We start from the raw sequence: 11451 nt of genomic DNA, 5'->3' as shown, positions 1-11451 counted from the left end.
AACCAGGCAGGTTGCTGGCTAGCATATCTCTGCGACACTGGCCCATGTAGGTGGTGTGAAAGCGGACACCAGACTCAGCACATAGAAGAGAATAACCATCTGAGGGAAATCTCGTCGTCTTGTGTGTTGGTTAGTTTCTGTCAACTTGGCCCAGGCCAGGGTCATCTGGGAAGAGAGAACTTAAATTGAGAAAAATGCCTCCTTCAGATTGACCTGTATGCCTACAACTCTGTGGAACGTTTTTTGACTAGTGATTGATGAGGACAATGCCACATCCCTGGATAGGTGGCCCTGGAAGGTGTAAGAAAAACAATTACTAAAGGAAAGCTTTATTTTTATTACAGGCTTACTGTCAGAAATAACTAATTTTTTTTGTTTCACATTGTACTATAAATATTACAGATATATATATTTGCCCATGTCTTGGTTAAAATTACCATCAAGGATTAATCAGCTTTGACAAGTTACAAAACGAAATTGAGAGAAATTCACCTTGCATCTGTTTTTGAGAACACACACACACAATATTCCACTCATATTTTTAAAAACATAAACAAATTTGGGTAACACTTTGTATTTTATCACTCATTTAAAGCTTATCTTTCAATTTAACATTCATTATTCTTGTTCAATGTATTGTTTATTTGACTTAGAGGAAAAAAAATCACGGGTCCTGTCATTGGCTTCTCAGACAAAGTTTTCATATACTTCTGCTCTTCAAAACCTGCTGGTCTGGGCACAACGGGGATCTGCTAGTAGCCACGGGACTACCACTCTTGTCTCTTTTTTTCCCTTCAGTCACGTAGTCACAGAAGTTCTTCGTAACCTGAGTAGATTTGGCTAGAAACCTGAAATCATCGTGAAAGTAAAGAAGGATCTCCCTCCCCACAACAAACCCAGGAGGCTCATGGGAATCCTTTGGCAATGAACAGAAGTTCAGATTGGCTATCAGCATGTAAAACAGAGAGTCAGAACTCCAGGTTACAGCTAGGCTGATCTACAGCTAGGCTGATCTAAGTATTTACAAAAAAGCTGAATTTGTGCCCTGAAAGATCCAGGCAAACGTCTGTGTTCCTCAGAGTGTCACAGTTCTGTGGTTGGAGGTGGTAGAGTTGTGCGCTGTGGACGGAGAACCTTCATTCACTCATGTTTAAACACTGGCCTGGAGCTAGCTTTGGGAGGATGCTCTTTGTAGGTCATCGGAGATTTGCTTCCCCTGTTTCCTCTAGAAGAGGAGTTTGCTGACGAGAAAAACAAGCAGGATGTGGAGGGCACCTGCAAGGGGACTGCCCAGAGCGTTGACGGCCAGGCTTCTGGCTGTGGTCTTGGCCATAGTCGTGGTCTTGGCCATAGTTGTGGTCTTGGCCATAGTCGTGGTCTTGGCCATAGTCGTGGTCTTGGCCATAGTCGTGGTCTTGGCTGTACTCAAAGTCTTCTCTGTGGTCATGGCTGGGGTCTTGGCTGGTGTCTTGGCTGTAGTCACAGTTGTGGTCTGGCTGGTCCCAGGAATCTCAGGGGTGCGGGTCAAGGGTGCAGGTGTTGCTGGGGGAGAAACAAAAATCAGAAAACAATGTTATTATACCTTTGTTGGGAGGTGGGTAGGTGTTAGAAAAAGGCTGGCAAGATGGCTCAGCTGGTAAAGGCCTTTGGCCATGAGTTCAGTTTTATACAATCAGTGGAAGAAGAGAACTGATCTTAAGATGTGGTCCTCTGACCTACACACACACACACACACAGCCGTATGGGTACACACACAATAATAAGAAATCTTGGTTTTCAAGACAGTAAAGTCAGAGATCATGAGCAAAAGCCACTCAACGCTTCTCCAGTGCTGTGCGGGGGAGGGAGCTGTAGGCAGCTAGAAAGTTCAGATTGTTCAGTAATAAAAATAACTAAGCCTCTATCCTTAAGGTCTGTACCGTGTTTTCTCCTTCATTTTATTTTGCTTATTTATTTTTTAAATGTGTATAGTTGTTTCGCCTGCATGTATATATGTGCGTCACGTGCATGTGATGCCCTCGAGGCTAGAAGAGGGTGTCAGGTTTCCCGGGACTGTGAGGGCCCCATGGGTGCTGGGAATTGAACTTGGGTCTTCTGGGAGAGCAATCAGTATGTTTAACTGCTGAACTGAGCCATCTCTCCAGCGCCACATAGTCTGTTGGGATGAGAAGCCCCACAGAATTTATAAAGCATAAGAATTTGTCATTGGTTGGGTAGTGGGCCCTTAAATATCTTCATTCCCTTAGCTCCACTGCAAGCATGACCCAAACGTAGAACAATTTTATGATTTTCTTGCTAATTCCAAGGCCTTGTGAGAACTTAGTATTGTGTAGAACCAAGAACAGTGGTCTCTGTCTTAAAGTCAGTAGGGGATACCTTATCTAGCTAGGGGCAGAGGGATACCCTGTCTAAATCCTTGACTTTGTTTCTCAGGCTGGCAAGCCCCAGGACATTTTCTTTTGTAGGTTCTGACCAAATTCTGGGTCTCAATGATTATCTTTTAGAGAAGCAAAGAAAATCAAGCCTGTGCTCCTAGGGACTTGTTGGATGCCAGAAAACCTGGAGCTTAGAGCTCTGACAATTCAAGGGTCTTACCCTTAGCTGGTAGTGGGGCCTATAAACCCAGCACTAGGTAGACGCGCAGAGACAGGAGAATTGGTGGTGCTTGTTGGCCAACAGCATAATTGAAAATGGGAAGTGCTAGATTCAGTGAGAGTCCCTATCTTGAGTCATAAGAAAGACAGCCATAGAGGAAGGCAGAGGGTATCCTCCTTTGTCCTCCCCATGTGTGCACACCTGCACACATGCTCGCTCTCTCCCCTGTACCCCATGCTGGAGATTTGAATCCAAGGCTTCACACATGCTCTTAGCGGAATCCTACATTTAAAACTGCATTAAAATGACTTCTTTGGTTTTAATGTAGTCTAAGTAATGCAAGTAATGTAAGTAATTCTAAGTTTTGATGTAAGTCTAAGAAAACTAGAAAAACGTGTAAGAAGTAGACTTGGAGTCCTTGTTATGTTCTGGATGTTCTCTGTGTCCTTAGGTAAGTTGACTCTCCTTTCTGGAGCTCAGTTTTGAAATCTTTGGCTTCTTAAGGGGGAAATAAGAGAAAAGGGAAGAGAGGAAGGACAAGGAGCCTGAGCAAGGGTGAGAAAGGAGCCTGTGGAAAGATGGTGGCAACCCCTGGTGGTGTTGAGAGCGGCTGAGACTGTTAGGAACTTGTGAGAGGGCTTAGTCAGCGAAGTTCTTTCACTCAGTTGAGAGGTCCTGAGTTTGATCTCCCCAGATCCTTGTGAAAATTCCAGAGTTGGTGGCACTTGTTTGTGAACACAGCACCAGAGAGGCCGAGAAGGCAGATCCCTGGAATCAATGGCCAGCCATCCTACGTTGTGAGTCCCAGGCCAGCGAGAGACCTTGTCTCTAAAACATGGTGAGGCTGACCACCAACCTCCACATGCATGAATATATTCATATATATGAACATGCATGCATGCTCTTGAACGCATGTGCATGCACACGCACACTCAAACATGGAATAGGAAGATGCAGGTTAGGGACCATGTACTTTCTTAGTTTGTGTCAAGGTATGAGCGTTAATCTACCTCTTGCGAGAGAAAAAAATAAAAACAAAAACAAAAAGCAAGCTAACAAGAAGATGACATTATTGACATTTCTGTGACACCAATTCTTTTTGTGTAACTAGTGCTCTCCAAGCCCCGCCCTGCATAGTTCCCTTAAAAACGGGTTGGTTAAAGTTCACCCTGTGAAAGCCTGTGCGTGTGGGGCTTCAGGTACTGGGTGGAGACTGAGAAAGTTGTTGCTTTTTTATACTGATGCCTCCAGTACTGGACAGAAACTGCCCCCGTTGAAGCAACTGATGCCTCCAGTACTGGACAGAAACTGCCCCTGTTGAAGCAGGGATTTGAAGCCACGGATGCCCGTGGGGATTTCTGAAAAGTTACACAAATCTTGGAGCAGGCTTTCATTTTCCACATCGCATAAAACAGAAGGTTGGGAAAATCTCACATTAGGTTCTTGCTTGGTGCAAAATTCAGCTGTATCTGGGTAAGATAATTTTCCAGACTGCCTGGGTTTACTGGCAAATGTACAGAGAGTTTGAACAGAACTCACCTCGCCGTTCCAGTCTCACAGGTGCTGTGATAGTTGTGTTATTGTCAGAAGCAAGGAAGACCCTGGAGGGCAAATCAGAAGGAGATGGTGAGGACCTTGTCTGTGGAACTCATGAGATCCATCTTAGCCTGTCTGGACCACCCCATCCTGCTAATCTCTTCTGAGCTTACTTTTTATATGTCACAATAAGCTACTCATTAAATATTAACCTAGTTCATACGGACTTGACTGAACTCCTCCAGGGTCTTAGCTCTCCTGTCTCCTATCCTCATCAGTTTCATAATTAGGAACTCCCCACAGGCTGATACACATCTTTGTCCCTTGTTCAAGAGACTCTCTTTGTTTGTAATAACTTCCCTGGGCTATATGTCCAGAAATTAAACGACATCCTTCAAGCCCAGTTTCCCTATGGTTAACCCTGACAGATCCCCCACCTTTTCTTTATATTGAGTTGCTATGAGCTTCTCTACCCACTAGAGGGCAGGCTCTGTTGCAAATAACGCCTGACACACCTTAGGTACTTAAATGTTCACTAAATGATCCTCAGAGTGCATTCTGTTGTTATTAACTCAGTGGGTCCGTTGCAGCATTAGCCCCTTGTCTAGACAGCCAGCAAGTCACTCATGAAGGGACGCAGTCTGTATGCCAGTCACTGGGCTTGGTTTGAGCAGACAGCAGTGCACCCAACAGTCACGGCTCGGATGCTCATGACACTTACAGTGTCTTCAGAGACAGGTCAATGACTACCCAGAAAACCAGCTAAGGAGTCATTTGTAGCTGTGATGTGTGTGATGCAGTAGAGGATGGCTGGAGAGTGTGCAACAGAGCTCATTCTGAATCTCCGTGTTCAGGGAAAGCAGAGGAAGTGATTCACCTCAGGACTTCCATGTATGTGGGTCCTGCTTCCCAGTCTCACTGTAAATTCCACAGGCCAAGCAAGACCTTGAACATCCCTTTTGTAGCCTACTCAGCACAGCGCCCTCCATGATGGGGTTCCTTGTGTCCCCCTCCCCTTGAGCCAGTCTTGCTGATCAAGGCCATGAGTGTGCACATTACAAACAAGGAGAGAGACTAGCGTGTGGTAGTAAGTGTGCCAGTGAGGATGGAGACCGCTCTGTTGGTGGGACCGTGCTGTTTCTCCTGCAGACTGCACACTGTACCCACTGGTGCATCCAGTGTGGCCAGAGTCCTTTCTCTAAGTAGAACTAGCTGGGTTCTTAGCAACCATTGCCATGGTAGAATTGGTAGTAGTAGCTCCCTTTGGATTTGGCATCCATTTATCACTCTATGGGCATAATAGTTCCCCCTCTAGAGCCAATGAAGCCTGGCTAGGTCCAGAGTGCGGCAAGCGAGGGAAGAATGGCTTGACAGCATCACCAGCTTCTGCAGAGACAACAATGCTGACAGTGGACCCAGCATGCCAGGGTTGCCCTTTCAGTTCTTCATAACCCTTGGTTTCTAAAGTCAGTGTAATATCAGGCCCTCAGAGTAAGAGGCATTGGTTGTGGAAGGTTAATGCTAACCTCCAGGTGGCCTCTTCTTAGAACCTCAGGGCATCCATTTTTTATGGCAGAAGGAAATTACTGTCATTATTCATTGTCACACTTTTCCTAAATAATTCGCTACTAGATTAACATATATATGTATATATACACACACACACACACTTAGACACACAATATATATATGTGTGTGTGTGTGTGTGTGTGTATGTGTGTGTGTGTAAGTATAAAGGGACTGTTTGCAGGAGGAAACAAACTGAAGGAAGGGGGGAACAAGAAAAGGTAATGGGGTGACTAGGAGCAAAGTACAATGATATACATGGTGACATATTCTAATGAAATTTATTATTTTGTAGGCCAACAAAAACTGTTTGTTTTTTAAATAAAGATTTACCAGTTTGAATATGGAGAACTTGAAAGAGTATTCCAGTCTTCCTGATTATGTTGAGTACTGTGGATGGGCGTGTGTGTGTGTGTGTGTGTGTGTGTGTGTGTATATATGAAAGGCACAACAAAGGAAGGCGAGGCAGACAAGAAGCGCTGCTGCTGGGTTCCCTGCTCACACCCCCAGTCTAGCTTTAGTCCTAGGCTAGTGTGAAACTATATAAACCTGTTATAAAAGTTCAAGAAAGTGAAACACGGTCAATCCTTACTGCAGGCTGACTTCAGTCACATTCTCAGAATTGGGAACTATCCACGTTGCCACGACGACGGAACTGTTGGGAGATGTCACTTGATACAGGACACTGGTGTCATTGCACTCCTGATCTGCTCCAACCCAGGCACCCACTGAGGGGCTGCTCTGGTTCGTTACTTTCAGAATCACCGCCCTGATGGAACTGTTCACAGGAACAAGCACTAGGAGGAGAGGACCAGGAAGCAGTTAGGGAAGGGTGACCCAAGAGGAACTGAAGTGTAGTGTGAGTGGGGGTGGGAGTGGGGTGGAGTGTGGGGGTAAGGTGGTGGAGTGGGGGGGAGGTTACAGGGTGTGGACAGTACGGTCCTGTTTCTGTAAAAGAAACTGAAGACGGCCTGGAAGAAAGCAGAGCGAGTGATTCGTGTTACACAATAGACAGACAGTCTTGGATCTACGTCTTGACTCTAGAACTTAGGAGCAAGACAAGACACCTCTGGGCCTTGGTTTCTTCTTGCTCGGTGGTCACTCTGCACGGTTTTTGTTTTTTGAAAGAGGATCTCATCCTAAGCTGGACTCAGGTGTAGCTGAGGATGACCTTGAACTCCTAATGCTCCTGCCTCTAAGTCTCCTGTACAGGCATTACAGGTGTGTGCTGCTAGGCCTAGTTGATGAGATACCAGAACTTGGAATGCGCTAGGCAAGCACTCTACTAATTAAGCTATATCCCTAACCTCTACACATTTTAAGACCCCACTTTGTTGCTCTGGATCTGGGGAACAATGACATTATCCCTCATCGTGTAAAGGCTTCTGAGAGGATTGAAGAAAAGATGCTAACATCTAGTTCATATTGGACAAATTGTGAATGCTATTACTGATTATGTTTAAGCACATTATATTTTATCGGCCTACTTTGCTTGCCAAGAAGGTCAGCTGACCCAAATCCCATAAGCCCTGACTCACTCAGAGAGGAGCTGACTTTTGTTCTACGTTTTTGTGTCATGGTGTGGGAGGAGCCGATGCACAGAGGTGTCGTTGAGATAGTCATCAAACCTCTTAGCTCTCCACAGATGTTGTTTGACTGGTCCTTTTTTGCTCTTCACTGTGGGCTTCAGCCTTCCTTGGCACTTGCATTCTCTGGATTTGTGGCTTCAGTTTCTCCCTTCTCAGTGACCAGACCACACTTCCTCAGGCAAACCATTAAAAGGGAAGTGTGCCCGCCCTCCCACATAGAGAATCTCAACATTTCCTGCTTCACATTCCTGCCTCTTCCCTGTCAATGACAGTTTGCAAGACCCCAGAAGCCTCGCCTACCTCTTCTGTCCGCAGTCCACCCTAGGGACAGCAACTGGTTCCCACCTCCCCTGCCCCCAACTGCTCTGCAAATGCACCTGGCTCATATCTGACCCGCACCTGGTGTTTGTTCATGTCTGGGTGCCTGCCTGGAGGCTTCCTTTTCTGTTATCCTTCACCCCAGCCCCACTTACAACACCCAGATCTTGCTCATACCCCTCTCTGGGCTAACTTAGCCTTCTTTTCCCCTCATACCTGAAACATTGACACCCGCTCTATAGAATTGAATGCTTAATTATATTTTACAGTTTTATTGCTGCAAGCATCAGAGCAGCCCAGTGTTTGGCTGAAACAACTACTTTTGATTGATCCTAAAGCCCTGTATTGTGCAGGGATGGGCGTAAACTTAGTGGTAGAGCGCTTGTCTAGCATGTTCGAGGTCTTGGGTTCTGTCTCTAGCTCTTAAAAAATCCTTTATTCAATGTCCTTAAAGATGGAAAGTTTGGGAAATAATAAGTTACATTCTTCTTGTCCACAGATGAGAACAATGAGGCAGCGGCTGGCCCAGCATAGCCTTAATGTAAATATTGCAGACTTCTTTCCTGAAGAGGCCCAGGGAAGGTGCTCTGAGGTGTTGGCCAAGCTGTAACTGTTTCTCAGGATCTGCCAAGCCATTTATACGTGGCTTACCAATGTTGACAGAATGCTGAAGTGGAAAAGGATTTCACACAGCAAAACAAGGGAAGGTGGCTAGCCTGGTTGGTGTCTACTGGGGTCTCTGGAAGGCCTGAGTCCGGCCCGTAAGGTTCTACAAAGGCATGGGGAAACCCTTCTAGGTGTGGAATTTGGCTCCTCTCATGCCCGAGGACAGAGGATTTTTGACCCTCAATTTAAAGTATGAGTCAGATTGACCTCAGAGCTTGCAAGCATTTTGGTTTGAAATGGAATCTGAGCAAAGCAGGTACAGGCATTCAAGGAAGTGAAGCACTTTTCCCTTTCCCGGAGGCTGCTGTGGTCGCCCTCCCCCCCCCCCTTGTCTTGGTTCCTCCCCCCCCTCCCCCGCCTCACACACCGCCTCCCTCATCTTCATCTTATCTTCCCCCAGTCGTCTCTCTTTCTCCCGTTTCAGCAGCAGACCTGCCTGTCTCCTGATGTGTCACTTCGCATCAGAGGCCTGTAACCGCTCCCGCAGTAATGGATTCATTCACTCGCAGACGTCCACCTAGTGCTCAGTTTGAATTACAGACTTATCTTCCCAGCTCTGGTATGAAAAGACCCACTTCTCAAGGGAGAAGGGCGTGGAGCGCTTGCGTAGGGACAGCCCCCCACCGGCCCAGGAAACAGTAGAGAGACAGCAGGGATGCTTGTGGGGAAGGCTTGGCAAGGCGGCTCACGTGCTAGGCTGGTTACAGCGTCCGGCGTAACCAAGGTGGTCTCTGAAAATTTTGTTTAGACTTTTAAGAGAGGAGGGGCGGCATAATGTGGTAAAAAGGGTGGCTCTTGGCTTTGTTCCTTAGGTTCAAATATTAGTTCTGTGACTTTCTAGTGACCTTTGACTTCTATATGCCTCCTTTTCTCCTCTGTAAAAGGGAGGCTAATGAAAGCAGTTTCCCTTAGAGCAAAATCTGGCACATTGTAAGACGTAGCATTAGAATGTGGACCTCCGTCCAGATCACGATTTTTACAGCATCTGTGCCTACAAAGGATATCAACGGGTCTGCCTAGTAGGTCAGGGCGGGGGTTAAACGTTTTCATCTATGTAGCCCCCAAAGAAAATGTCGCTATTATAAAACTAGGCGGTGGGGTGGGAGGTGTGGGGGAAGGGTAGGTGAGAGGGCTCAGAGGCGAAAGGCACTTGCTGCGAAAACCTGGAGGCCAGAGTTCGAGCCTCAAACCCATATGATAGTTGAAGGAGAGAAGCACCTCCACAAAGTTATCTTCTGACCTTCGCATGAGTGCCAGGGCATGTGTGTGCACACACATACGCACACCCTAAGAGAACACACACTATAATAATAGAAATTTTAAAAAACAAATTGAACATTTTTTTTAAAGAATAAGTAAAGCTAGGTAGAAAGCATTTTCCTTGACTAACAGGTTTGACTAATTAGAAAGCGTATTATTTAACTCGTAGGTCTGTTGAATTCCCCAAAGGGAAAGTTATGAAATACTTTCCAGATACCTCTAAGAAAAACATTAGGTTATGATTGAACAGCCAAGAGTCAGGCCGCTTCTTCCACTGTGTCCAGTGAAGCCCCGGCAAACCGGTTAAGATTTCTGCCCTGAGGCTCCCCACAGACGGGGTGGGGTGGGGTGGGGGCCTGCTGAGGCTTCCCTCTAGCTTACGCGGTCTTTCCCACACACTAAGTGCAAATCCTCCTGCCAGGTGCGGTCATTTTGTCAAGAGGACTGATGGGACTGTTACCACAATGAAATCCCTCAAAATAACAGTGTCCCTTTAATGCAGCCACATGTCCGCCAAGGTATGGCCTGGCTGGGGCTCAGTTCATTTGAGCACTTTAGACCACCCGTAATTCAGATATGGACCGGAAACTGCAGAAACCATCCTTCCAATCCACTCTCACGCATTAAGCGCCCCTCCTCATTTCCCATCCTGTTCACACACACGTTGGGAGCGAGGATGGAAGGCTGTGTTCTGCGAGAACAAAGGACAGCAGCATGAATGACTTTGACTCACCTGTCCAGCTTGTGTTCCCGCCAGAGACTTCCATGTGAGTGCTGATTCCCAAGTTGTCCGCGGTGGAGTTAGAGGTTGTATTAAAGACCATGCAGGGGTCATTATAACTTGCAGAGAAGGCAGGAGAAAAGCCCAGAACCAGGCACAGGAGCAGCCCCAGCTGTGGCAGCAAGGAACGGAACACAGCCATGGTTCTGCCTGGTTGGTTGCTGGGTCTGGCAGTAGGTGAGAATGAGTTCCACTGCTGGGCTCTCCACTTTATATGCGGTGGGGCCCAAGCTCCTGGGTGAGGTCATGTATGCAAATCTCCCTCCCTCCCTCCTGAAAATACTGCCTTCTGGAATCTGGCCCAAGACATCACCAGGAGTGAATCACCAGCCTCCACTTTTTGTGTCACCAACAATCCTTTACCAATTCCAGTTTTGCTCAAGAAGAGGACTGGACAAATTACGGTGCATGTCCCTCCCCTCGGCGCCTGCCCTGGGAGGCTGTGGAGAAGTGGTAAAGGCCTGGAAGTGGAAGTCTACAGTTGAGCAATTATCGCGTAGGTGGTCTGTTTGGGAGCTCTCTGCCTTTCTCACGCAGGCAGGGGTGCCCTTTTTATCACAGAACATTGCATAGCCTTTTCTGGTGCTCCTCCAATTTCCAGTTCATCTCACCACTAGCCTCAAGCTGGAAAGACTATCTGGATATTTACTTACTTGGTTTTGAATTACATTTGCTGATGTTGTGTTGGGGTCGGGAGACAGGAGGATGCAAGGGCCACAAGGTGTGTGGGGAGGTCAGCCAACAACTTCTCGGAGTCATTCCTTTCCTTTTGCTACAGGGGGCATTAGGATTGAACTCAGGTTTGGTGGCAGATGCGTTTAGTCACAGAGCCTTCAAACTGGCCCTACTTATTTAAGATACTGTCCCGTGCATTCTAGGCTTGCCTTGAGTTCTCTGTGCAGGAAGATGACCTTGAATTTCTTCAAAACCATAATCTTTATTTTAGTTATTTAATTTTTGAGGCAGGGCCTCGCGGTGTAGCCTTGGCTGGCCTGGAACTTGCAACATAGATCAGGCTGCCTGCTAACTTCCAGAGATCTGCCTGCCTCTGTTTCCGGAGTTCTGGGATTAAAGGTGTGTGTGGCCATCCCCAAGTTTTATTTTATTTTTAATTGCATGTTTGTGGGAGTGTGTGTGGGT

General features: G+C 46.7%; 1 protein-coding gene across 1 annotated transcript; it reads right to left on the bottom strand.

Annotated features, from left to right (window-relative positions):
* Positions 1 to 317: 317 nt before the first annotated feature.
* On the bottom strand, positions 318 to 10506 carry LOC121438308 (placenta-expressed transcript 1 protein-like). The gene is made up of 4 exons (XM_041638583.1): positions 10264 to 10506; positions 6290 to 6494; positions 4135 to 4196; positions 318 to 1542 (listed from the first exon to the last, which is right to left on the bottom strand). The coding sequence occupies exons 1-4, from the start codon at positions 10451 to 10453 to the stop codon at positions 1226 to 1228; spliced, it is 774 nt and encodes a 257-aa protein (XP_041494517.1). The 5' UTR covers positions 10454 to 10506; the 3' UTR covers positions 318 to 1225.
* Between the last annotated feature and the right edge of the window lie 945 nt (positions 10507 to 11451).

Source organism: Microtus oregoni, unplaced genomic scaffold (genome assembly GCF_018167655.1).
Source record: "Microtus oregoni isolate MIOR12 unplaced genomic scaffold, Mior012 000055F_ref0000237, whole genome shotgun sequence".
Classification (NCBI taxonomy): domain Eukaryota; kingdom Metazoa; phylum Chordata; class Mammalia; order Rodentia; family Cricetidae; genus Microtus; species Microtus oregoni.
The sequence above is the reverse complement of the archived record's forward strand: the minus strand, read 5'-3'. Positions and strand labels throughout refer to the sequence as shown.

Coding starts and splice junctions, on each gene's coding strand:
- LOC121438308 (XM_041638583.1), bottom strand. CDS start 10,453: ATGGCTGTGTTCCGTTCCTTGCTGCCACAGCTGGGGCTGCTCCTGTGC. Junction 6,495..10,263: donor CGGGAACACAAGCTGGACAG/GTGAGTCAAAGT, acceptor CTCTCCTCCTAG/TGCTTGTTCCTGTGAACAGT. Junction 1,543..4,134: donor TGTGAGACTGGAACGGCGAG/GTGAGTTCTGTT, acceptor TTTCTCCCCCAG/CAACACCTGCACCCTTGACC.